Raw genomic sequence first — 24836 nt, 5'->3', positions numbered from 1 at the left:
GTGACAGCCCTGCCTTCCCCGAGAGTGTTGCTGAGACAGTTGCTAGGACCAGGCTGAGCACGCGGACTTGTGCATCATGAGCCAAGACTCCCTCGAAACATGGCAAAGGCCCCTCGTTTCAGGGCATTTGGAACCGGGTATCCCCTCAGCCCCAAGGCCCCGACAATTCACTGAGGGCCCTGTCTCCTCGATGTTCTGGCCTCCTGCAGGGAGATGACCAGGGGAGGGGAATTGATGGGTAAGCTTCCCTGCTCCCTGCTCTGGGATGGTGCCAGGTGCACCTCACATGGTTTCGTGGCTACCGGGCCCTCGCCCACCCCCAGCACCCCACATGGTCCCCAGGGTTCCCCAGCACTTGCCCAGCCCCAGCAACCTCCATGGTCTCAGGGCTCCCCAACGCTCGCTCCTACCAGCACTCCCCACTGTCTCGGGGCTGCCCTGCACTGGCCCACTCCCTGCACCCCCCATGGTCTCGAGGCTCCCCAGCGCTCACACCCCCAGCACCCCCGTGGTCTCAGGGCTCCCCAATGCTCGCTCCCCCCAGCACCACTCCCTACTGTCTCGGGGCTGCCCTGCACTGGCTCACCCCCCAGCACCCCCATGGTCTCGCGGCTCCCCAGCGCTCGCGCCCCCAGCACCCCCATGGTCTCGGGGCTCCCCAGCGCTCGCACCCCCAGCACCCCCATGGTCTGGGGGCTCCCCAGCGCTCGCACCCCCAGCACCCCCATGGTCTCCGGGCTCCCCTGCCTGTGCTGTCACCTTCTCAGTCCTCAGGCCCCGCTTCACCCTAACGCTCTGCTGTTGCCCTTTCGAATTTTTCGCTTTTGAACAAGGGGCTGCGTTTCCAAGTTGCCGGCAGGAGCGCGTGACCCTCCGCCAGAACCAAATCCCCGCTCCAGCTTCATCTGGGGAAGCCCACGCTGGGACAGGCCTCGACGCCCTCCAGCTCTTTCGGGCTCCCCCGTGCCCTCTGAGAGCCAGAGGTCAAGGCAGACAAGCAAACAGGTGACTTTAATGAAGGGCGGCTAGCGCTTCGCGGAGGGCCGGCGGGGGGCCCCAAGGCGGCGGGACAGGCGCCCGCTCCGGCCTCGCGCGGGGGGCGCGGCTCTTCCCCTCCGCGAGTTCGCGAGATGGCGCGGCCCGGCGGGAGCGCACAGGTGCACGGCGGGCGGCGCGGCGGTCACCAGGCGAAGAGCGGCTTGCTGTCCTCCTTGGAGAGCTCGCACAGGCAGTTGAGCAGCAGCAGCGAGTCGCCCAGGAACTTGGGGGGCACCACGTCGATGACCAGCTTGCGCAGCGCGGCGGGGCTGCTGTGCAGCGGGTTCGCGCGCAGGTCGGGCCGCTGCTTGAGGATCCCGTAGGTGTTGATGAGGAACTCGCTGAAGGCCGGGTGCACGTCGCGGCTGTAGCCCAGCTTCTCCAGGCGCGCGCTCAGGGCCAGGTAGCGCTGCGTCAGCTCGCGCAGCTTCTTCTCGTCCACGGAGCCGTCCAGGGACTTGATGGAGGTCTGCGGGGAGTTGGGGGCGGCCTCGGGGCCTCAGGCGGGGCTTCCCGGCCCAGAGCCCACCCCTGCCCGCCCGCCTGGGCCCCGGGGGTCCCCTCGCGCGGCCACCGCCAGGGCAGGAGCCGAGACGGGCCTGCCCGGGACGCCCGAGCGTCCGCCGCCTCCGGCCGCACGCTCCCCGCGGGGCGCACCTGCTTGATCTTCTCCGGGATGTTGGCCACGGTGAAGCCGTACAGCCGCGTCACGCCCGGGAACACGTAGGCCAGGATGCGGCGGTCCAGCTGGAAGGCGATCTCGCCCACCACGCGCGCGTCCTTCTCGGCGCCCGCGAAGCTCTGGATCTCTGCGGGAGGAAAGGCCCAGGACAAGGTCGGGGGGCGCGAGGATCCACTGCCCCCGAGGGCGCCCCCGGCACGTGGGGGCGGCTCCTCCACCCCCTCCCGCGCCTGCCACCACCCGCCACTGTCTGGCAAATACAATGGGAAAGAAAAGGAGCGTCAGAAAGTGCCGCCGCCGGGCAGCTCGGCTGTCCCTGCTCCGTGTCCTCGCGTGCTCTCGGGAAACGGAAGCAACTCCCTTCTCTGTCCCTTTGGGGTGAGGTAAACCCTTTAATCTCGCGCGTGGGGACTGGTCCCCTGTCACGAGGGAGCTTGCCCCCGCTAGGACAGAGGAACCCGGCCCTAGGAGGCAGGAATTCGGATGGGTCCCCTCCAGTGAGGAGCAGAGCCAGTCGGCTTGGCTAGGAGGACGTGGGGATTCCTTCTGTCTTGGCAGCCTCTGGGCATCAAAGGCTGCTTTCATGTTTATTAATAAAATTATTTCATTTTTTTCCTGCCTCTGAGAAGAGTATTGCTGGATTGGCAGCAGTTTTTATTTTAAACAGAGTCTCACTCTATCATCATCCAGGCTGGAGTCCATTGGCCTAGCCTCTACTCACTGCAACCTCCACCTACCTGGCTCAAGCGATTCTCCTGCCTCAGCCTCCCAAGTAACTGGGATTACAGGCGCCCGTCACCATGCCCAGCTAATTTTTTGTATTTTTAGTTGAGATGGGATTTCACCATGTTGGCCAAGATGGTCTTGAACAGCTGACCTCCTTGGCCTCCCATAGTGCTGGCATTACAGGTATGAGCCACCGCACATGGTCACTCTATTTTAATTACTTCCTGGACATGACTCAGGAGGCTCCAGTGCCCCCACAAAACCTGCTTCAAATCCCCCTCCCCAGGGCAGCCTCTGATGGCATCTGAGTCCACCACAGCACGTGTCCTCCATCTTTTTCCTGGTGGATGGGAAACAGCATCTCATTTGCATTTCACTAATGACTAGTGATCAAACATCTTTTCAAGTGCTTTTTGGCCGTGTATGTACTGTATTTTCTTTGGAGAAATATCTGTTCAAGTTCTATACCGATTTTTAATTGGATTGTTAGTCTTCTTACTCTTGAATTGTCACAGTTCTTAAATAGTCTGCATGCTGTTCCCATTTCAAATGCACAATTTACAAATGTTTTCTCCCATTCTCTGGGTTGGTTTCATTTTCTTGGTATTGTCCTTTCAAGCACAAAAGTCGTGTGGTTTTTGTTTGTTTATTCGTTTACTTTCGATAAAGTCTGATTTGTCCGTTTCTCTCTTTTGCTTGTGCTTTCTGTGTGACCTCTAAGAATCCACTGCCAAATCAAAGGTCATGAAGATTTGCCTTTTCTGGCCTAACCTCCTTGAGATCTCTTAGGTCCGATCCATTCTGAGTTAATTTTTGTATGTGGTGTGGACTAAGGTCCAGCTTCATTCTTCGGCATGTGGATACCTACTTGTTCCAGCACCGCTGCTAAACAGTATTCTGTCCCTGTGAATCGTCTGGCACTCTTGTTGGAAACCATCTACCTATGGGTTTATTTCCATCCTACGGCAGTACCATCGTCTTGGTAACTGTAAGCTTTATAGTCAGTTTGGAAACCGGGAAGTATGAATCCTTCTATTTTGTTCTCCTTTTTAAAGATTGTTTTACCTATTCTGGTTCCTTACACTTTCATATGAATTTAAGTTTCTGCTTGTCAATTTCTGCAAAGAAGCCTCTGGGACTGTGATTGGAATTGCATGAATCCATACATCCAATGCAATCTCTATCAAAATTATTGATTATTAAACAATATAAAGTCTTATAATCTGTGAACACAAGATGTTTTTCTATTTACTTATTTTTATTTATTTATTTTTGTTTGTTGGTTGGAGAAAAGGTCTTGCTCTGTCGCCCAGGCTGGAGTGAAGTGGCATGATCTCAGCTTACTGCAACCTCTATCTTCTGGGTTCAAGTGATCCTCCCACCTCAGCCTCCTAAATAGCTGGGACTACAGGCACACACCACCACACCCAGCTCATTTTTATTTTTTTGGTTTTTTTTTTTTTTTGAGATTGAGTTTCGCCATGTTGCCCAGGCTGGTCTTGAACTCCTGGGCTCAAGAGATCTGCCCATCTCAGCCTCCCAAAATGCTGGGATTAGAGGTGTGAGCCACCGTGACTGGTCGTTTTTCCATTTCTTGATGTCTTTCTTTCCTTTCAACAATGTTTGTAGTTTTCAGTGCATTTCTTTCCCAGTCACTTTTCAAGACTGCAGAATAGGTACACCAGCACACTACACAGACGCTAGGAGCAGGTGTAAAGTCTCCTTCTGTATTAACGCATTTCTCTCATCAGGAATCAAGCTCTCTCTCCCATTCTGCACACACACACACACACACACCCCCTCCACAGGCATCAATGAGGTAGAAGAAACATACTGTAGGTGACATGTTCTAGAAATGGTTTCTAGTCCAACTTGGGTCTCTAAGATCCAGCCAAAAACCTATTCTTCAAAGGAAAAAGGTGATACATTGATAAACCTCTGGCCAGACTTAGGAGAAAAAAGAAAGAAGACAAAAATTACCACTAACAGAAATTAGAGATGCCACTACCACAGATTCTACATATGTAAAAAGGATACTAAGGAAGCTTTAGGAATGACTTTATGCCAATAAATTCAATAACCTAGATGAAATTGGCCAATTGCTTAAAAGACACAAACTACGAATGTTCACTCGCAAAGAAATGGATAATCTGAATAGCCTTATATCTGATAATCTTGCAAGTCACATTTGACAGTTTAAAAGTAAACAGACTTCCAAACTGGCCTGCCTTGGGAAGGTCTTGTGATCCACGGTCCCTGAGTAAAGTTCCTCAGATGCTGCTGTACTCATTAATGCGTAGCCTACTGACATCAGAAGGACACGGATTTAACCCTGAATCATAAAGTTTTACTGATTTTCTTGCATGGAGACATTTTAGCCTGTATGTTGTCATCTGTAGCCAGTGACTGGCCCTCTGCGTTGCACCCTCCAAAGAAGAGGATAGCAGGAGTATGAGAAGTCCCTTTCTATTCTCCCGAACTCTCCCATAAAAGCCTCAGGCTCAGATTCCAGAACACTCCAGCTTTGTTGGTGTGTTCCCCTGGTTGATCCTCACACTTGGCTTCCCATAAACCTTTATCAAATTATTTCTGTCTCAACAGCCTTAATTTCAGTTGACATTATCAATAAAATGGAATTTGTAGGGAGAAAATGTTCCTACAAAGGCCATTCAAGGCTCAGGTAATTTCAGTGGTGAATTCAACCACTTAAGGAATAAATAAGAACAATTGAACACAAACTCTTCAAGATAATTAAAGAGGAGGAAAGACCACAAAACAACAAGAAAACAAACAACAAAATGGGAGGAGTATGTTTTTACTTATCAATAATAACTTTGAATGTAAATAGTCTGGGTGCAGCGGCTCATGCCTGTAATGCCAGTACTTTGGAAGGCTGAGTTGGGCAGATCACTAGAGGTTAGGAGTTCAAGACCAGCCTGGCCAACATGGCAAAACACCATCTCTACTAAAAATACAAAAATTAGCTGGGCATGGTGGCACACCCCTGTAATTCCAACAACTCCGGCGGCTGAGGCATAAGAATCACTTGAACCCTGGAGGTAAAGGTTGCAGTGAGCTGAGTTGCACTACTGTACTCCAGCCTGGGCATCATAGTGAGACCCTGTCTCAAAAAAAAAATAAATACAGCGTGGTAAAACTGATGAATGATGATGTGTGAGTCTGGTCAAAAACAACCAAGAAACTTTGACTGTAAATAGACTAACTTCTCCAATCAAAAGCCACAGAGGAGTGGCTGCATGGATTAAAAAAAAAAAAAAAGACCCAACCATCTGTTGTCTACAAGAAACACACTTCACCTGTAGAGACACACATAGACTAGCCAAAAATAAAGTGATAGTAAAAGATATTCCATGCAAATGAGAACCAAGAAAGAGCAGTAGTAACCATACTTACATCAAAGTGGATTTCAAGACAAAAACTATAAAAAGGGACAAAGAAATTCATTATGTAATGATAAAGGGGTCAATTCAGCAAAAGGTATAACAGTTATAAATACATATGTGCCCAACACTGGAACACCCAGATATGTAAAGCAAATATTATCAGAGCTAAAGTGAGAGACCCCAATACAGTCATAATTGGAGACTTCAGTACCCATTTTCACCCTTGGACAGATCTTTAAGACAGAAAATCAACAAAGAAACATCAGACTTAGCCTGTGCTGCAGACCAAATGAACATAATAGGTATTTACAGAATTCGTGCCATAGGTGCAGAATAGACACGCTTCTCCTTAGCACGTGGATCATTCTCAAGGATAGACCATATGTTAGGCTGCAAAACAAGTCTTTAAAAATCAAAACATCGATACATCAACTATCTCCTCTGACTTCAATGGAATAAAATGAAATCAGTAACAAAAGGAATTTTGGAAACTCTACCAATGCACGGAAATTAAACAATATGCTCCTGAAATGGCCAGTGTATCAATGAAGAAATTAAGAAGGAAATTTTAAAATGTCTTGAAACAAATGATAATGTTTGGAAAGACTACAATGGACATAGCAAAAGCCTTTCAAAGAGAAAAGTTTATAGCTGTTAAGTGCCTACATCAAAAAGTAGAAAAACTTCAAATAAACAACCTAATGATTTATCTTAAAAAGTTAGAAAAGCAAGAACAAACCAAACCCAAAATTAGAAGAAAAACAATTCAGATCAAAGCAGAAATAAATGTAATTTAAGTGAAGAAAACAATACAAAAGACGAATGTAACAAAAAATTGGTTATTTGAAAAGATAAATAAAATTGACAGACCAGACATGGTGGCTCATGCCTGCAATCTCAGCACTTTGGGAAGCCAAGGCAGGCAAATTGCTTCAGCTGGAAGTTCAAGACCAGCCTGGGCAGTGTAGCAAAATCCCATCTCTACAACAACAAAAACACAAAAAACAAAAATAAGCCATTTTATTCTAGCCAGGCATACACCTGTAGACCCAGCTACCTGGGAGACTGAGGTGGGAGGCTGGCCTGAGCCTCAGGTGCATATCTACATGCACACCTAACACCATATATGAAAATTAACTTGGAATTGATCAGAGACCTACCCGTAAAACCTAAACTATAAAACTTTTAGAACAACACATAGGAGAGAATCTGTGTGACCTTGGGCTTGGCAAAGATTTCTTAAACTGAACATAAAAAGCATAAAATACAAAAGAAAAATCAGTAACTTGGACTTCATCAAGTTAAACAGTTTTGCTCATAAAAAAACGTTATTATGAAAGTGGAAAGCCATGGACGGGGAGACCATATCTGCAAAACGTGTGCCCAAAAAGGACTCATATCCGGATAAAGAACTCTCGAAACTTCCCAAGGAGAAGATAAGCAACCCATTTTTTCTTTAAAGATGGGCAAAAGATTAGGACAGACACCGTCCTGGGCCCCAGCCTCCCAGCCAGGCCGTCCTCCCTCCACTCCGTGGGCCCTGCCTGACCGCCCAGACATGCCCTCCCCACAGCTGCCAGCCTTCCCCCCAGGGCTCACCCGCTGTCCCCCCACCAGGCCATACCATTGAGGTAGTAGCTCCTCCTGGTCCTGTCCGCGGTGGGCAGGCTGCTCTCTGAGAAGCACACCTTCTTAGGCCGGACCACCTCCCTGGGCTCCAGCAGGCTCTTGTCCACCAGTGAGTCTTGCAAGGGGCTCAGGAGTGGGGACAACTTCCTGTCCGTGCCTCGGTGGCTGTGCAGCTCCGGGGGACTGAGGAAGGCCTTGAAGTGTGGCTGGGAGGGGGCTGCACAGCCCGGGGAGGCGTCGTCTTCGCTGGCCAGAGGGGCATGTGAGCACAGCAGGTCCTCCAGGGAGGATGTCTGCAACTGGGAGGGCGAGTCAGCGACACTGGTGAACCTTCCGAAATCTGGAACTGGGGTGGGGAGGAAAGGGATGAGAAGTCAGGTCAAGCTCCTAAAACATCCTCGAGAGTGCAAAGAACATGTTAACAAACCCTATGTGCCAACCCCAAGCTTCAGCACCTGCTGGGGTTTCCCTGGCTTCAGAGCGTCCTCCTGCCCCTCTGGACCACGAGTGAAAAAGGAGATGCTAGATGTAGTGAAGTGGCTGTGGGAGCCTGCCACGGCCATGGGAGCGCTGTGTGTGTTTATGGCGCCCGCCACGCCCAAGGGAGCACTGAATCTGTTTATGGTGCCCACCATGCCCACGGGAGCATCATGTCTGTTTATGGTGCCCGCCATGCCCATGGGAGCATTGTGTCTGTTTATGGCACCTGCCATGCCCACGGGATTGCTGTGTCTGTTTATGGTGCCTGCCATGCCCACGGGAGCACTGTGTCTGTTTATGGCGCCCGCGATACCCACAGGAACACTCCATCTGTTTATGGCACCCACATGCCCATGGGAGCCCTGCATCTGTTTATGGGCACAGCAAGCAGGCAGGCCTCCCTGTGCACCCACATACACTGGAGAATGACTTTTATACGCTTTTTAAATTTTACATAAATGGTGACACCCTACACATTTTATTCTGCAATAGAACTTTTTGCTGCTGCATTCTCTCTGAGATTTATCCATGTTGAGCCATCTGGTAGCTCCCAGTTCATTTAAGTATTTCCTGGCACCTCTGTACACATGGGCACACACACAGTGGCTTTTTATCCCTTGCACTGTTGATGGGCACGGGCTGTTTCCACATTTCCTTGCAAATGCACAGCTGTAATTGACCTCCGAGGATGAGCCTCCTGGCTCCGTGAGCATCCCCCGTGGCCCGGTGCTGGGCTCAGCCTCCTGGCTCCGTGAGCGTCCCCTGTGGCCCGGCGCTGGGCTCATGTGTGTGCATGTTTAACTTTCTTTGCTTTCCACTACGAGGGGGAGGTTCCATGCCCACCAACCGCTCCCAGCCCCACAGTCTCATGAAGACTCGGTATCCCCTGACCAGGCTGATGAGGTCATGTGGCATTTCCCTAATCCCTGGTCAAAATTATCAATGTCTTTGTGGCTTATGAAATTCTATTCTACCTCCATGTCATGAGTATTCTCCTAGAAATAAAGCAAATACATATTTGAGAAACAGTGTTAAGAGCATATCAAAAAATTATGTGCCTACAAAGGAACCAACTCATCTTCCCTCAGAAATGTTTTCCACGGAAAAGAAAGTGCTCAAAAGAAGCGAAGTCATCAGTGTGTGCCCTGCCTCCTGCCTCCTGCCACGGGGGAGGCCTGGTCAGTCCTCGGGGCTGCACCAACCCCCACCCCAGGTACTTTTCAAATTATAAAGGAATATCATGTACAATTCTATATTAATTAAAATTTCAGTAGAAGGAGGTATCTTCTGGAAAGTTACTTTTAAGGAACTCAATAAGAAATAGAAAACCTAAATGAACCAACACACAAAGAATGAAAATCTAAAAGTTAGGAAATTATTATTCCCCAAAGGGCTGCAGGCCGGGGTGGTCTGTGGGTGAGTGTGCCAAGCTCCCAAACAAGTCATAATCCCGACGTCATACAAATGAAGCTGGAACCATAGAATGGTTAAAGGATGCTCAATTAGGTTTCAAAATTTGTCACAATTCTAATGTCAAATTCCTACAAAGATAACCCCGAGGAAAAAAACCACAGCCAGGCCAGAAATAGTTGCATCAAGTATCATTCAAGCATGGGTGCGGAACAGACAGCGTGAGGCAGGAGTGTGCACAGAGCACGAGGCAGCGGGTGGAGATGATCAGGAGGCGGGAGATGGAGATCACCAGGCGGGGGGGGGAGGGGGGGTGTGCCAGAGCAACGCCAGCATGGCACCCACCTCCTCCATTAGTGGGGTGTAGAGGCCTTTCAGGAGAGTGTTGGAGTGCTCTTTTAACATCTCAAATGCGCACGGCCTTCGACCCGAGGACCCACGTGTGGGATCCCCTACCCAAGGTGACAGAGTGCCTGTGCAGGCCGCTCACGGCCATGGCATCCGCGGTCACAGACACTGGGAATGGTGTTGCCTGCCTGGGGCCCCCACAGGAGCCAGTGTTCACGTGTGCCAGGGAGACCTGCAGCTGAGGACTGATGGGGAATGACAGAGGAACGGACAGTTTCAGGGCGAAAGTCAGGCTGGGGAACAGCACAGTCCTGTTTAGGTGGACCAAAAAGATACAGAGAGAGACACGGCCCTCCATCAAACTTCCAGAGAAAACCCAAGAAAACGTTGGTTGTGCCTGCCCTCAGGGAGTGGGTCCGGAGGCACGGCCTGAGCCTTAAACGTTGTGTTCGTCCTGGTGTTTATAAGTTTACCGTGAGCACATCTTGTTGAATCAGTAAGACAAACAGGGTTTTAAAGTGCTCATCCTATTTTGAACACAGACACGAAGGAACTCTGGCAGCACGGAAACGTTGCTGTATGGTGGTTCCCTTGTTTATAAACTCCTTTTTTGTACGAGTTTAGTGGTGGTTTTCCAAACCCCCGTCCTGCTGAAGGCTGGGGCCAAATGCAGCGTCCCACAGACCCAGGTACATTCCCAAACACATGCTGAGGCCCAGAGCATCAAGCGTACACCATGTGCTGCCACTGAGGTGGCACAGTTTAGAAGGTGGCCTTGCCCAGGCCCTTCCCCACTGCCAGCCTGGGCCACACTCAGCCTGCCCCACATCCTGCGTCGGGGCTCCAAGGCCCTCTGTGGAAGGCCTGCTGGCCTCGGGCTGGGGCTCCTCCCAAGACCTGGTTTGCCAAGGTGACCCAAGGGCAGGCGCAGTAGCCGTAGCCATGGAGACCCCACCTGACTCAGCCCCTGACAAAGGTCCTCCCGGGCACTGCACAGCCTGAGCAAGGGTGGAGGGTCTGCCCCTCTCCTGCCAGGCGAGGTCCCGGCACTCTGTCCAGACCTGAGGTCTGGCCCAGGGCAATTCCTTCTTGAGGAGGAGGATGGCAGCAAGGCCAGGATATGCAGCCTGTGGCAGATCTCGGGCAGCAAGCAGACCAGGGGCCCTTTTGCAGCCACGGTGCCCAGGGCTCACAAGTGCTGCGAACAGGACCATGTGCAGGTCCACCCAGCAAACGGCCTGTGGTGAGTGTGGGAGAGCTCAGTGGCTGCTGATGGAGGTGCAGAACCCGGGGCCTCCCACAGCAGGGCCCCCAGGCGCTGGGTTCTCTGGACACACTGTCCCCACACCTCCTGGCGAGGCGCTCTCCTCCCATCTCCCTGTGAGGGGTCCCTCCAGGGACCGAAGGTGTGGGGGTGCTGCCAAGGATTCCCCTCTTCCCCACGTGCTCGCTCTCAGGCTTTGTACACAGGAGCTCCGAGCACGGAGAGCGCCTCCTGCGTGCTGTGCCTGCTCAGAGGTGCACAGATGAGGGTGGTGGCCGGCGTCTGAGGACTCAGGAAGTGACCACCCCAGCGCAGGTCCCAGAGTGTCCCCTCGGTGGGTGGCAGAGCCAGCCTCCCGGGCATGGCTCGTGCTTCCCGACAGCAGCGTTCACAGGCACTGGTGAGGCTGCCTGCTCTGCCGTCCAGGACCAGGCAGGATGACCACATCCTGTCCCCACCCAGCCCAGTGGGAAGCTGAGGTCAGCTGTGGAAGTCCCAGGCAGTGCTGGGTCAGGGGCTCTGTCCACTGCCCACCATCCTAATGAAGTCAAGGGCACACCTGTCAGCCACACCCCAAGTCACATGCAGGAACAGGGAATGTTTTTCCCAACATTTTTAGAATAAAACCTACTACTTTGCAGGAAGTGATCAAACCCTATTTTTTTTTTTTTTCAGTGAAAAGCCACAGAAGGTTGGAGTCAATACTCTGTGGTGGGTGGCTCGTGACCCCACACTCCCACCGCCCCAGGGACAGGCGCCCACCCTCCCCACCTGCTCCCCGAGGTAGGCCCGTCCCACCCTGGGGCTGCCCTGACTCTGGCTGAGGACGTGAGTGGATGGGACACAGCACTCGTGGGACTCGTGGGACTCGTGTGGCTGGAGTGTCTGACAGCCCCCCGCCCCAGGAGAAGAGACACACACAGCAGAGCAAAGAGCCAGCCGGGCCCAGACTGGAAGAGCTGCCTGGGGCTCTGGAGGCCCACAAGACTGCATGCCTCCTGCTCCACCCCTACGGCGGCTCTTCAGTGACTGCAGCTGACCAGTCCACCTGCAAGCGGCTGACCACCCCTCCTTCACCGCAGTGGGCCTGGAGGGGAGGGGCCTCGCCTGAGGACAACAGCAGAACGAACCACCTGGGCTTGCTTACTCAGACCCGAGGGTGTGAAAGGTACCCATGACCTCCTGTACCAGGGACACCCGAGGTGTGGGCGTCCCGGGACCCCCCCATCCACCAGGCCAGGCCCTTGGGCCATCTGAGCCTGGCAGCGCCTCACCTCCACTGCCCGGGGAGCCGGCTTCGGGGTAGGCAGGCGCCCTCTGGGGGAGCAGGTCTCGGCCCCCGCCGTCCTGGCAGCTCTGGCTGAGCAGCCGCCGCAGCATCTGATTCTCCTTCAGGAGGCGCACCTGCTTCTTCAGGTCTGCGTTCTCACTCAGGAGCCTGCTCATCAGCTCACCACCCTCAGCCATGGCGGGCACACGTCCCTCCTTGTCCCTCACGGCTCCTGCAGCCCCATAGAGGTGGAAGCCCAGAGCCCGCAGGCACCACAGAAACAGCCCGAGGCCACGGAGTTCCGTGGCCACCGCCACCTTCCGCACCTTGTGATGTCGCTGCCCTAGTGACCAGGTGCCCGGCACCTCTGCCCGTCCTGGCGACAGCTCGTGGCCACGTTGAGGCAGTGAACTGGAGGCCCGTGGGGTGCACAGGTAGCCACTCCCGCACCGCGACAGGGCCCGAGAATGCCAAGGACCTTAGGCAGGTATGGAATGTGGGGACCATACTCCAGGGGGGGCGTCTGAGCTGCTCCCCAAAGGGAGGCCCAGCCAGGGTCGGGCGTTCACCCCATGTGGAGTCCTCAGGCCTGGCGGGGATGCTGCCTTTCCTCGAGTGGCACTGGGGCCGCCCTTCCCACAGACCCTGTCCACAACATGGGACCTAGTGCAGCTTCCTGTAGGTCCTGGCACTCAGGGTGGCATCTGGTGTGCAGCCCTGGCACTCAGGGTGGCATCTGCTGTGCAGGTGTTCATCGGAGCCCAACCTTGGGACCCACACTTGAGGATGGAGGGGCTGGTGAGGGTAGGGGAGGAGACCAGCCCGGGGCAGCCCCACGATGGCCCCCACACCCCGAGGAGCACTGGGAGGCCCTGAGGGCTGGGCTGGAGACCACCTGCTGACTTCACTCCCCCATGAGAAGGGTCCAGCAGTGCATGTCCACCCATCGGACCACGAGCACCTGTGTCTAAGACACCAGTTGTTCCCAACTGCTCTGCTCCTGCCTGCACCTCACTGCAGACACCCCCAACCACGGCGTGGCCCCTCAGGCTGTCGCATGGGGCTGTGGCTCATGGGGTCCTGCTAGGGCAGGCATCTGTCCTCTGTCTGTGTGATCGTCTTGAAACCCGCCCTGACTCCTCCCGTCTCCAATTACTTGGGAAAATCAATCACCTTAGTGTTGTTTCTTAGTTCCAAGGGTCTTGTTTTATCGGCAGCCAGAACACAGCACACTGGTCACCTCATCCTTGTGGGAAAGGACATAAAACACAAACCAGTGGGCCGGCCACACTCCAGCCCTGTGACAGGCACCCTGTGACCTCTGGCCCTGTGATGGTGACCCTCCCACCTGGGCTCCCCAAAGTGCTGGGATTACAGGCATGAGCTAGAAATTTATTAATGAAGCCCAACCTATCAATGTTTTCCTGCACGGATCATGCCTTTGGTGTCATATCTAGAGTCATTGCCAAACCCAAGTTCACCTGGATTTCCTCCTATGTGATGTTCAAGGGCACTCAGGTGCAGACGCCCCAGGAAAATAGTCTTCATTCAGCCCTACGGCCTGATGAGGGGAATGTTGATTCCAGGAGAGAAGGTCTCAAGTCAGACTTTGTGGAGAAAGGGTTTCTACACCCCAGCATTCCTTACACAACCCAGCCAGCCTGGTGCTGCCCCACAGGGCTCACTCCCCAGATGAAGACAATGGGGGCCTGACACAGCCCACTGAAGAGGGGTGCAGGGTGTCCAGGATGCAGGTTCGGGAGAGAAGTGAGGGTCGAGTCACAGATGTGTCCCAGCTGAGGCCAGTGGGGCGCTGAATGGCTTTTCCTTCACTGGCTCCTCCCATCACATTTTAAATGCCATCTTCTCCCCACTACAAGGACACCTTCTCTGGACATCACGTGCTCTCTGGCCACAGACCTATCAACATTCTGACAGCTTTCTGATCTTGACGCATTATGCTTTTAATATATTGCCGGATTCGGTTTGTTAGTGTCTCGTTAAGTATTTTTATCTCATGGGGAAACTGATCTGAAGCTCCTTTTCCTGTAATGTCTTGGTCTGGCTTTAGAACACTGGCCTTTTAAAAGGCCCCGCAAGGCGTTCCACGCCATCTTCTAGCTGTTCTTTCCTTCCTACATGCCAGATAGAATTCACCCGTGAAGCTATCTAGGCCTAGAATTCTTCTGGGAAAGTTTTAAATTTCTAAATCAATTTCTTAAATCGGTACAAGGTTACTTATATTTTCTATTTTTCCCTCACGTGCGTTTTGCTGACAATTGTGGCTGTCAGGCACTTCATTTCCCGCTGTGGAGCAGGAGCATCAAGCTTTAACTACATCCCAAAATTCTAATGTCACGTTTTTATTCTCATTCAACTTGAAATATTCTCTAGTTTCCCTTGTGCTTTCATATTTCGCAAGACGCTTTTTTTTTTAGAGGAGTTTTAGGTTCTCAGCAAAATTGAGAGGAAGATATGAAGATTGCCCTACTCTCTGCCCCAACAAACGCACAGCCTTCCCTATTATCAACGTCCCGCAGCAAAGTGGTGCTTTTTTGAGACAGGGTCTCGCTCTGTTGCCCAGGCTGGTAACATGATCAACATGCCCAGATCATGTTGTGCAAGTGGCATGATCACAGCTCAGTGAGCCTCGAATTCCTCAGCTCAAGAGATCCTCCTGCTTCAGCCTCCCAAGTAGCTGGGACTATAGGCGCGCATACCCACTCAGTCCCCGGGCAGCCAATTTGTTACAGCTGATGAACCCACATGGACACGTCATTACCCAAAGCCCACCCTTTACAATGGGGTTCACTCCCGGTGCCCGAGGCCCACACTTTACACTAGGGTTCACTGTTGATGCCCGAGGCCCACACTTTACACTGGGGTTCACTCCCGGTGCCCGAGGCCCACGCTTTACACTGGGGTTCACTCCCGGTGCCTGAGGCCCACACTTTACACAGGGGTTCACTCTTGATGCTCAGGGCCCACAGTTTACATCGGGGCTCACTCTTGATGCTGCACATTCTCTGGCTTTGGACAAATGTATAATGTCCTGTATCCGCCATCACAGTGTCAGGCTAGAGTAGTTTCACTGCCCTAAAAATCCTCTGTACTCTGCTTATTCATCCCTCTGCTGGCCCTAACTCCAGCATCCACTGATCTTTTTTTTTTTTTTTTTTTTTAAGTGTTTTTACAACTGACCTTTTTACTGTTTCCACAGTTTTGCCTTTGAGGATGTGATCTATTTGGAATCACATAGTATGCAGCCTTTCCAAACTGCACAACTTTTTCACTTAGTAATATGCATTTAAAGGTCCTCTGTGTCTCTTCACGGCCTGATAGCTCATTTCTTCTTAGTGCTGAATCATATTCCACTGACTGCCCCAAAGTTTATTCACTCATTCACCAACATTTTGGTTGCCCTCACATTTTGGCAACTATGAATAAACAGCTATGAGCATCTGTGTGCAGGTGCTTGTGTGGACATAAGTTTTCAACTCCTTTGGGTAACTGCTGGATATATGGTGCAACTGCTGGATATATGGTGAGAGTATGTTTAGTTTTGTAAGGAGCCACCAAGCTGTCTTCCAAAGTGGCTGTATCTACCCAAGTTATCAAAAGAGAAGGGGGAAAAAAAAACACAACACAAATTAAAAAAAAAAAAACAACAACAACAAAACAAAGTGACCACACCATTTTGCATTCCCACTACCGAGTTCCTGTTACTCCACATCCTCACCAGCATTTGGTGGTGTCAAGTGTTCTGGATTCTGGCCACTCTCAGGAGTATACTGGTAGTTTTAATCTGCATTCCCCTGATGACACATGATGTGGAATGTTTTCAAATGCTTATTCAACAACTGTGTATCTTCTTTGGTGCAGTGTCTGTTAGGTCTTTGGCCCATTTTTTAACCAGATTTTCTCACTGTTGGGTTTGAAGAGCTCTTTTGGATACCGATCCTTTGTCTTTTTAAAATATATTCTCCCAGTCTCTGACTTGTCTTTTCATTTTCTTGACAGTCTTTGCAGAGCAGAAACTTCTAATTAATGTATTTTACTGAGACAGGGTCTCCCTCTGCCACGCAAGCTAGAGCGCCATGGCGCAATCACAGTTCACTGCAGCCTGGACCTCCCAGGCTCAAGCGATCCTCCCACCTCAGTGTTCCAAGTAGCTGGGACAACAGGCACTTACCACCACACCTGGTTAATCTTTTGATTGTTTTGTATGCATGAGGTTTCACTGTGTTACCCAGGCTGGTCTCAAACTCCTGGGCCCAAGTGACCCTCCCACCTTGGCCCCCCGAAGTGCTGGAATTACAGGCATGAGCCAGAAATTTACTATTTTAATGAAGCCCAACCTACCAATGTTTTCCTGCATGGATCATGCCTTTGGTGTCATATCTTAAGAGTCACTGCCAAACCCAAGGTCACCTGGATTTCCTATGTGACATTCTAGGGGTTTTATTGTTTTGTGTTTTACATTTAGGTCTCTGATTCATCTTGAGTGTGTCTAGATGTGAAGGGTATGCCAAGGTTCATTTTTTTTACAAAGGGAGTTTGGTTGTTTCAGCATCATTTGTGGAAGACTGTCCTTTGGCCATTGAATTGCCTTTGCGCCTTTGCTACTGATTTTCAGTTCAGCTGGAGTCCGCCGTCATGGGAAGTACGCTCCGCGTGACGTCAGCTGGAGTCCGTCTCGTGGGAAGTACGCCCCGCGTGACGTCAGCTGGAGTCCGCCTCGTGGGAAGTACGCTCCGCGTGACGTCAGCTGGAGTCCGCCGTCGTGGGAAGTACGCTCCGCGTGACGTCAGCTGGAGTCCGTCTCGTGGGAAGTACGCCCCGCGTGACGTCAGCTGGAGTCCGCCTCGTGGGAAGTACGCCCCGCGTGACGTCAGCTGGAGTCCGCCTCGTGGGAAGTACGCCCCGCGTGACGTCAGCTGGAGTCCGCCTCGTGGGAATTACGCCCCGCGTGACGTCAGCTGGAGTCCGCCTCGTGGGAAGTACGCCCCGCGTGACGTCAGCTGGAGTCCGCCTCGTGGGAAGTACGCCCCGCGTGACGTCAGCTGGAGTCCGCCTCGTGGGAAGTACGCCCCGCGTGACGTCAGCTGGAGTCCGCCTCGTGGGAAGTACGCTCCGCGTGACGTCAGCTGGAGTCCGCCTCGTGGGAAGTACGCTCCGCGTGACATGTCCTTTCTGGCATCCTCAGACTCATCTCCTGAGCCGCTATGGTCCACCTGAGCACACGGGCCACAGGCTCTTGAAAAGCATGTGCTTCACCACTATTAGATAGGTGAAGTATCCTCTCAATAGCCCATGCCTGTGTTGGTGGTAATGATGTTGTTTCTCCCATTAAAATTGTGAGTTTATGTCATGCTCTTCAATTCTGCAGTTTTGTTATTAAGTGCATATACACTTAGGATTGTTACGTCCCGATAAACTGATCCTCTTTTCATGATTGTCTCTTATTTCTGGTATCCATTCCTTGTCCTACAGTCTATGTTGATACTAAAAATATCAAGAGTCTGAAACTTTATATCATAGCGAACAAAGAAAACCTACGACGGCACCAGGGAAAAGATTTCAGGATGTTCAATATCTGTCCCTGATAAAAATAATTTGAACTCAAAAATCTTTAATGACTTAGGATAGCAAACTTGATTTTTAATCACATTGAGGCAAGTATCCCCTCAGACAGAAGCTGCACAGGCGCAGCCGCCATCTCTTCCTGGTGGTTTCCTTTGCCAAGAGCACATCACGGTGATGAGTCCCCTGGGACAGGTCATCCTCCCGGCACCCAGAGATGCCAACAGGGGAGGGACAGACTCTTCTGCATTATGAGCCAATCGTGAACAAGAAGGCCGCTTCTTGAGACAGGAAAAATATACTTGCTTTAAACAACAGACTGAACACGGATATGGTTTTAAAGGAGACAGGGCAGGACAGTGGCACTGAAGTCCTGCATGTGTTAGTAACACTGAAGGTGGCAGGGAACCGCTGTATCCTGTGACTTGAAGGCCACTGTGAAGGAAAACAATGCAGTGAAAGTTCCTATGTGGACATGTCTCTCATTAATCTTTCTAGATATGTCTATGGGCTTTAAAAGATATTAAAATAGGCTGGCTATTATCTCTTAAAAGAGAGATACATTTTCCTTGGATAGCTGGAGACACACCTGTGACTCCTCACACTACTCCTGTTCCCTGAACCAGGCTGGGCATCCCACTCATCCCACAGGTGGGTGAGGCAGGACAGCCAGAAACCCCAGATCTGCCATTGCTCCCCAGGATGAAAGAAACACAGCATAACAGCCTCTGCTAAGGGAATCAAATGTCTGTTTATTAAAGTAGTTGTTCATAAAAGTGTCTTCAATAACATTTTCAGTATAAAGATGGATTTACATTTCATTTCCGGAAAACTGATATTTTGTACAGTGATCTGGCAGTGGCTAGGAGGCCCAGGGACAGCAGCTGCTGCTCCAGGCAGACTCTGGGACTCACTGTCCTATTGCTGCCCCAGGTGGGAACACATGGGCTCTGGAAAAAAACAGCACGTGCAAACCTGACAGATGCCAAGGGTCCCAACACAGTTCCTTCAGCCAAACTAAACCCTAGTTTTCAGATGTGTAGGAAAGTGTTGACACTCTACAGGCAGCTGCCTGCACGTGCGGCCGACCAGGCTCTGCATGCTCCGAGCAGGCAGGTTGAGTCCCAAGGAGAGTCAGTGACAGCACATGGGGCAAGGGAGCTGTGCAGGAGACCCCAGAGGGCACGGAGCCTGGGTGAGAGCCCTGGACCCTGCACCAAGGCAGAGGGGTGGCCCTGAAGGACTCTAGGCAGGAAATGACAGGCTCCGAGGGTGTCCAGACACAGATCTCCACTGCCTGAGAGAGGACGGTCAGACGGGGAGGGCCCAGGGGCTGCCACCTGCCCAGGAGGCGGCAGGGAGGGGAGGAAGAGCAGATGAGGAGGCGTAGGGTGTGCCCTGGGCAAGGCAGCAGTGGTGACAAAATTCTCAGTGACTCCTCCCGATGGCCAGGGAGAACAGTGACAGCCTCAGGGTGACGCCGAGCACGTGAATGGCTCATCCACATCAGTCAAAGGCATAGCCAGGACCTGAACTTCCTATCCTAAGGCCTACATCCATGCAAGCCAGACTAGCTGGGTCAGAAGCTAGAAGGGAGCTCAGAGGATCACCCAGAGAAGCCTCCCCCAACACCTGGCCCTCACTCCAGCCCAGAGCACCTGCCTGGGCCTGGGGATATGCTAGGCCCCCAGGGCGCCATCCTGCCCAGCCAGCCCAGGGAGTGGTGATGGACTGGGCACTGGCTGTCCCTGTACAGAGCAGTGCCCTGCAATAGTGACCATGACTGCTGTCTGCCGCTCACCCCTGGTTACGCTGTGCCTCCCATGTGCATTTCTGTCCATAGGGCGACTATAAACCCTGTAGGCACCTCACAAACCGCATTCCACATGGGTGAGTTCACGACCCAGGGGTATGGAGGCTCCCCATTAAACAACCTCAGGATGCTCCGGCACCCCCCACCAAATGCAGGCAAGCTCACGACCCTGGGTGGGTATGGAGGCTCCGCCCACCGTTCCGCAGGTGAGCTCACGACCCAGGGGCATGGGGTTCCCTGCTACACAGCCTCGAGATGCTCCATGAGCACCCCCTGCACTGGGCTGTTCACGGATGCGCACCGTACATGCCATTGTCAGAATCGCCCTTGTGTCCATCAACCTGGCAGACAGAAGGTGCAGGAGAACAGCCTGCCCAGGGCCAACCCCAACCCAGAGCCCACATGACAGTGCCAGGCAGGAATCGCACAGGTGCAGCTATTCCTCTACCAACTCAGCTATTGGTCAGAAAAACCCTACTAGCCTCACTCCCTGGGGAGGCTGTGCCCAGAGGCGTGAAAGGCACTGTGCCTCCCCAGGGCTGTGGCTCCAGCGCCCCCTCCTCACCCAAGCCTGACAAGCTACTCTCAGAAATGAACCTATGGTAAAAATCAAAGAGTCTAAGCCACCCACCCTGTCCGCATCCCTGCCTCCAGCCTGGTCCCCAGACTCATGTCTGTGAGGCAGGAGTTGAGGGGCTGGAGCCAGAGACAAGGTTATGGGAGGGCTCCCCCACCTGGCCAGGACCCCTTGGCCTTAATGGTCTGCACCCAGGAGGCAGGCATGTTCTCAGGGGTGGCCGGCAAGGGCTCTCTCAGGGTACAGCTGGGAGAAGCGGCCGAGGGCCCATATGGGGAAGATGTTCCTGTAGCTCGTGTAGGAGATGGCACAGGACTTGTTGAAGACCCCGGAGATGTTTTCCTGAAAGAACACAGAGAAATAAACACAAAGCCTCCACTGGTCAGCTGAGGGCTAGTCCCTGAACTGTACACTGGCTGCTTGCTTGGCTGGCTTGTGGGTAAGCCTGGGAAGGACTGATTAAGCAAGAGCATGGGAAAGCAAGTAGTCCATCCCACGTCAGTCAGGCACCATCAGCCCAGCTCAGACTCCCCATCCTGCAGCAAACTGAGCCGGGGTCACCAGCCCCTCACGACCAGGTCAGCTTCCACCAACTCAGCCTCATCCCAAGGGAGGGTAGTTGGCCTTACATGATCTCATGACACCCACACCACAGGGATAAGCAGAGGCCGCCTCCTGCCCTTCCGGCTCAGTGAGGGGCCACCAGGTCGCCTGGAGTCAGAGGGTCTGTCCTGGAGCAAAAGGGCTTCCCGCCCACTGGCTTCTCCCATCCAGCTCCTCCCCCAGCCAGGGCATTACTTGCAAAAACAGCAAGACCTGGACTTTAGGACCCAACCTAAACCTACCACAGACCTGCCACCAACTCTGGCATTCACTGGCAGAGTTGATGCCTTCCAAGCATCCAAAGTACCCCAAAGAAGACACAGAGCAAGAGGACGTGGAAACAGCCGCGCACGATGGAGGCTGGTGCTGGGCCTTATGCACTCAGGCCCCTGGTGGCATACCTGGGGCCAGTCGCCATTGGGGAGCTGTTTCTCAAGCAGACACCGGACTCCTCTCTCCTGGGCCTTGACGTCAGGATGCCTGGCGGAAGAGGAGGCTGAAACACACCCCCCGAGCATCACCCTCACCCTCACACGGCCAAGTCTAAGAACAAACCCTGGAATGCTGCAGTGAGAATGGATGCACCTAAACTGACATCCACAGGCCCCACCAGGTGCAGTGAGCACCTGGGGCTCCTGCCGCTCCTTTCCTAGGCTCCCTGAGAAGCGGAGCCACAGTGATGACAGGCTGGGGACACAGGCCTCCTTAGGCCTGCCCTGGTGGCTCCAGCACAAGACGCTCTTCGGTGCCCCCCAAAGAGGAGCCCAAGACTGTTCCCACTCAGCCCACTGGTCCTCGTGGGCCTCTGGAAGCCACAGAAGCCACAGGAGCTCACACTTGCTTGCTGGCCAGGATGAGATACCAAGCAGGACCAGGGCTCAGTGGGCCCAGCTTAACTGTGGGTCCCTGACTATCCTGCCCTCAGGGGTCCCCCAGACCCTGCTGCTCCTGCTCAAACAGACCTGCCCTAGCTTTTAGGAAGATTCCCCAGATGGCCACAAACCTAATAGGGCAGCACAGATGGGATGCTGTGGGTGCATCTGTGTGTGCACACAGGTGCCTGTGCACAAATACGTGTGTGCATAGACCTATGTGTGTGTGCATCTGTCTCCATGTACGTATGTCTGTGTGCAGCACAGATGGGACGCTGTGGGTACATCTGTGTGTGTACACAGGTGCCTGTGCACATGCTGTGGGTGCATACATACTGTGTGCATCTGTCTCCATGTACATATGTCTGTGTGTGCACATCAGTGTGCACATGCACACCTGCGTGCAGCTGCGCATGTGTGTACTAGGCACATGTGGCTTGGCACCAGCTATGGACACAGGAGGGCCACAGAAAGCAGCTGCCACTGCCGCCATCACTACCATACCAGGAAGCAGCGTCCTCATCACAGCCCACCTCACCGTTTCCAGGGGTCCCTGATGCCGATGCTCTGCCACCAACACTGCTAATGGTGGGTGGTTCACTTTTAAGAGGCGAGCCTCTCTGCAGGGCCCCATGTGGTCAGAGCAACCCATCTCCTTGCCCCAGGAACCTGGCACGTGGCTCTGGTAGACGTCTCTGTTCCCTGAGTGGCAGCTGAATCGCCCCTGGCCCACAGGCCTCCCCTACTCCTCTCTACATTCACTCAGCCCAGGCCACTTGCTCACAGCTGAGTATCCCTCTTCCACCCAAACCCAGGGCTCAGGGATGAGGCCCATCATCCCCACCGAACAGCCATCAGCCCCATCAGGGCCCAGCAGGTGTTGTGGATCTGGGACCGGGCGCTCTGCACGTAACGCCGCTGCTCGCAGGACTCAAAGTCCTCCCCCCAGCCTCCGTCTGCCATTTGCCGGGACAGCAAGAAGTCACAGGCCCGGGAGACCTCTGCACAGGCAGTCCTGTAGAGACCAGAGACAGCAGACACCATCACACCAGGGAAGGTTTCAGGGAAGGACTTCTGGCTTCTCACCCTGGCAGGCTGCCTTAGGGTATGGGGAGGAGCCTACACTACAGGGTCGCCCTATGTGAGAGCCATGGACCACTACTGAAACCCCTGAGCTTGACTTCCACAGATGTGAAGTGGGAGCAGATACTCCTGGCTCCCAGAGTCGTTGGAGTGACAAAGGGACATGCGAGTACTGCAGATGGCCTCACACACGTGTCAGACTCAGTGAGGTCTGTAGTGCTTGGGAGCAGTGCCTTATAAGCTGCACCCAGCCAAACACAGTGCTCCCCACCCCCAAACACCCACACGGGAAAGAGTGGGGCAGCTGGAGACAGGGCTGGGACTGGAGGCCTCTTGACTTCTAATCTGGTCTCGGGGGGCCTGGACCCTAATCCTCCTACTCAGGGTTGGGAGGCATCTGTGTGCCTGGAGGGACTGGAAGCCAGACGTGTTCCTCCAGCACACATTTCAGGAAGCTCTGGACAGCCATGGGACCAGGGAAGCATCCTCATTTCAACCTGGGACCTTGTCTGAGAAACCGATCTTATCTCACTGTTTAAAAATATTAAAAACAGGCCAGGCGCAGTGGTTCATGCCTGTAACCCAGCACTTTGGGAGACCGAGGTAGGAAGATTGCTTGAGCCCTGACCAGTGTGAGCAACACAGCAAGACGCCATCTCTGCATAAAAGTTTTAAAAAATTAGGTGTGCAACAAAAAAAAAGGAAAGAAAAATTAGTCAGGTGTGGTGGCGTGCACCTGTGGTCCCAGCTATTTGGGAGGATCGCTTGAGCCCAGGAGTTCAAGACTACAGTGAGCCTGGATCATGCCACTGCATGTCAGCCCTGTTGACAGAGCGAGACTCTGTTTCAAAAAAAGGAAAAAACCACTCCTATAATCAAACATCAAAGCAAACAACACTCATGTCCGTGGATTGGGCTGAGAACCCTGCCCACCAGAGGATAGGCACTCACTCACTCACCCATCTCTGTAGCTCTGCCCCATGCAGGCGAAGGCCTCCAGGCCAAACCAGGTGCCGTAGGTGAAGCACACTCCCCAGGACCTGAAGGGAGACAAGGAGAGCCTCAGCCCTTCAACCCATGTTCACAACCGGTATGTGAAACCACAGGCATTCGGCGACATTCACACGTGCCCCAGCCAGCCCAACAACTCCAGTGCCTCAGGCGTTAGGGCCATGGAAGACAGCAGCTCCATCTGCTGGGCCCACCAGCCAGACACCCGAGAACAAGCCGCGAGGGTGGAGGGGAACAACCGCACTCAGGCGACAGTGCATGTCCAACACAGCCTGGCTGCACCCAGCAACATGCCGAGCAATTTCACCAAGGCAGAGGCCAGGCATGCCAAAAAAGGAACGAGGTCTCCCAGAAGTCATGGGCTGGCAGCTCACTTCCAGAAACGTCTGGTGCAGCACCAACATACCACCCAACATTTATGAAGGCAGCGTGTGAGAGCAGAAACCTCTGGATCCCACACATGTCTGCACTCATGGGCGGGGCTCACTTACCCTTCCCAGGAGCCGTCGGCCCTCTGCTGCCGCCGACAGAACTCTAAGCCCTGCTTGAGGGTCTCCCTGGAACACATGAGATTGGCCCAATGAACAATCCGGCAAAATGGCAGTTTGCCTATCCCAATTCCACCCATTTCAGGGTCTCAAAAGAATGAGCATGGTCTCCCTTAAAAACCACATAAAAATAAAACAGTTTACACAGACCTATGAGGGTTTTTAAACAAAACAACTACAAGACACCAGAGCGGGAGGCAGACTGGCAGAGTCTGAAAAGGGATGGTGAGGAAAGCAAGGCCTCGGGAGGAAGCCCCCGCAGACACGGGGTCAAAGAGGAGCAGTGCCACTGAGACCCAGGGGCCCAGGCTTGAGCAAAGCAAACAAAGTGAACTAAGTAAGAACAGGGAAAAATCAATTAGAGAGAAAACAACAGATTTAGAAGACAAAGAAGACCCATCCTAAATCTAACTGGTATTTCTAAAAACATCCGGTTCTCCAAAAAGGCTGGAGTGAAGTGTCTACTCTGGTGTCAGCCTGCGGGACGTGAGACTC

At 53.0% G+C, this 24836-nt stretch overlaps 2 protein-coding genes across 2 annotated transcripts in view; both read right to left on the bottom strand.

Annotated features, from left to right (window-relative positions):
• Nucleotides 1-997: 997 nt before the first annotated feature.
• SPATC1L (spermatogenesis and centriole associated 1 like) lies at nt 998-13079 on the bottom strand. The gene is made up of 5 exons (XM_039480441.2): nt 12968-13079; nt 12256-12936; nt 7475-7825; nt 1696-1847; nt 998-1507 (listed from the first exon to the last, which is right to left on the bottom strand). Exons 2-5 carry the CDS (start codon nt 12446-12448, stop codon nt 1181-1183), a joined length of 1023 nt encoding a protein of 340 aa, XP_039336375.1. The 5' UTR covers nt 12449-12936; nt 12968-13079; the 3' UTR covers nt 998-1180.
• A 5487-nt stretch (nt 13080-18566) lies between these two features.
• The window catches only part of LSS (lanosterol synthase), a 35170-nt gene continuing 28900 nt past the window's right edge, over nt 18567-24836 (bottom strand). The window contains exons 18-22 of the mRNA XM_039480434.2: nt 24285-24350; nt 23742-23822; nt 22544-22714; nt 21229-21307; nt 18567-20566 (exon numbers count right to left, since the gene is read on the bottom strand). Coding sequence (XP_039336368.1) covers nt 20435-20566; nt 21229-21307; nt 22544-22714; nt 23742-23822; nt 24285-24350 — 529 coding nt within the window. The 3' untranslated portion in view covers nt 18567-20434. The remainder of the gene's footprint in view (nt 20567-21228; nt 21308-22543; nt 22715-23741; nt 23823-24284; nt 24351-24836) is intronic.

Source organism: Saimiri boliviensis, chromosome 18 (genome assembly GCF_048565385.1).
Source record: "Saimiri boliviensis isolate mSaiBol1 chromosome 18, mSaiBol1.pri, whole genome shotgun sequence".
NCBI lineage: Eukaryota > Metazoa > Chordata > Mammalia > Primates > Cebidae > Saimiri > Saimiri boliviensis.
This window is presented reverse-complemented; position numbering and strand designations above follow the sequence as displayed.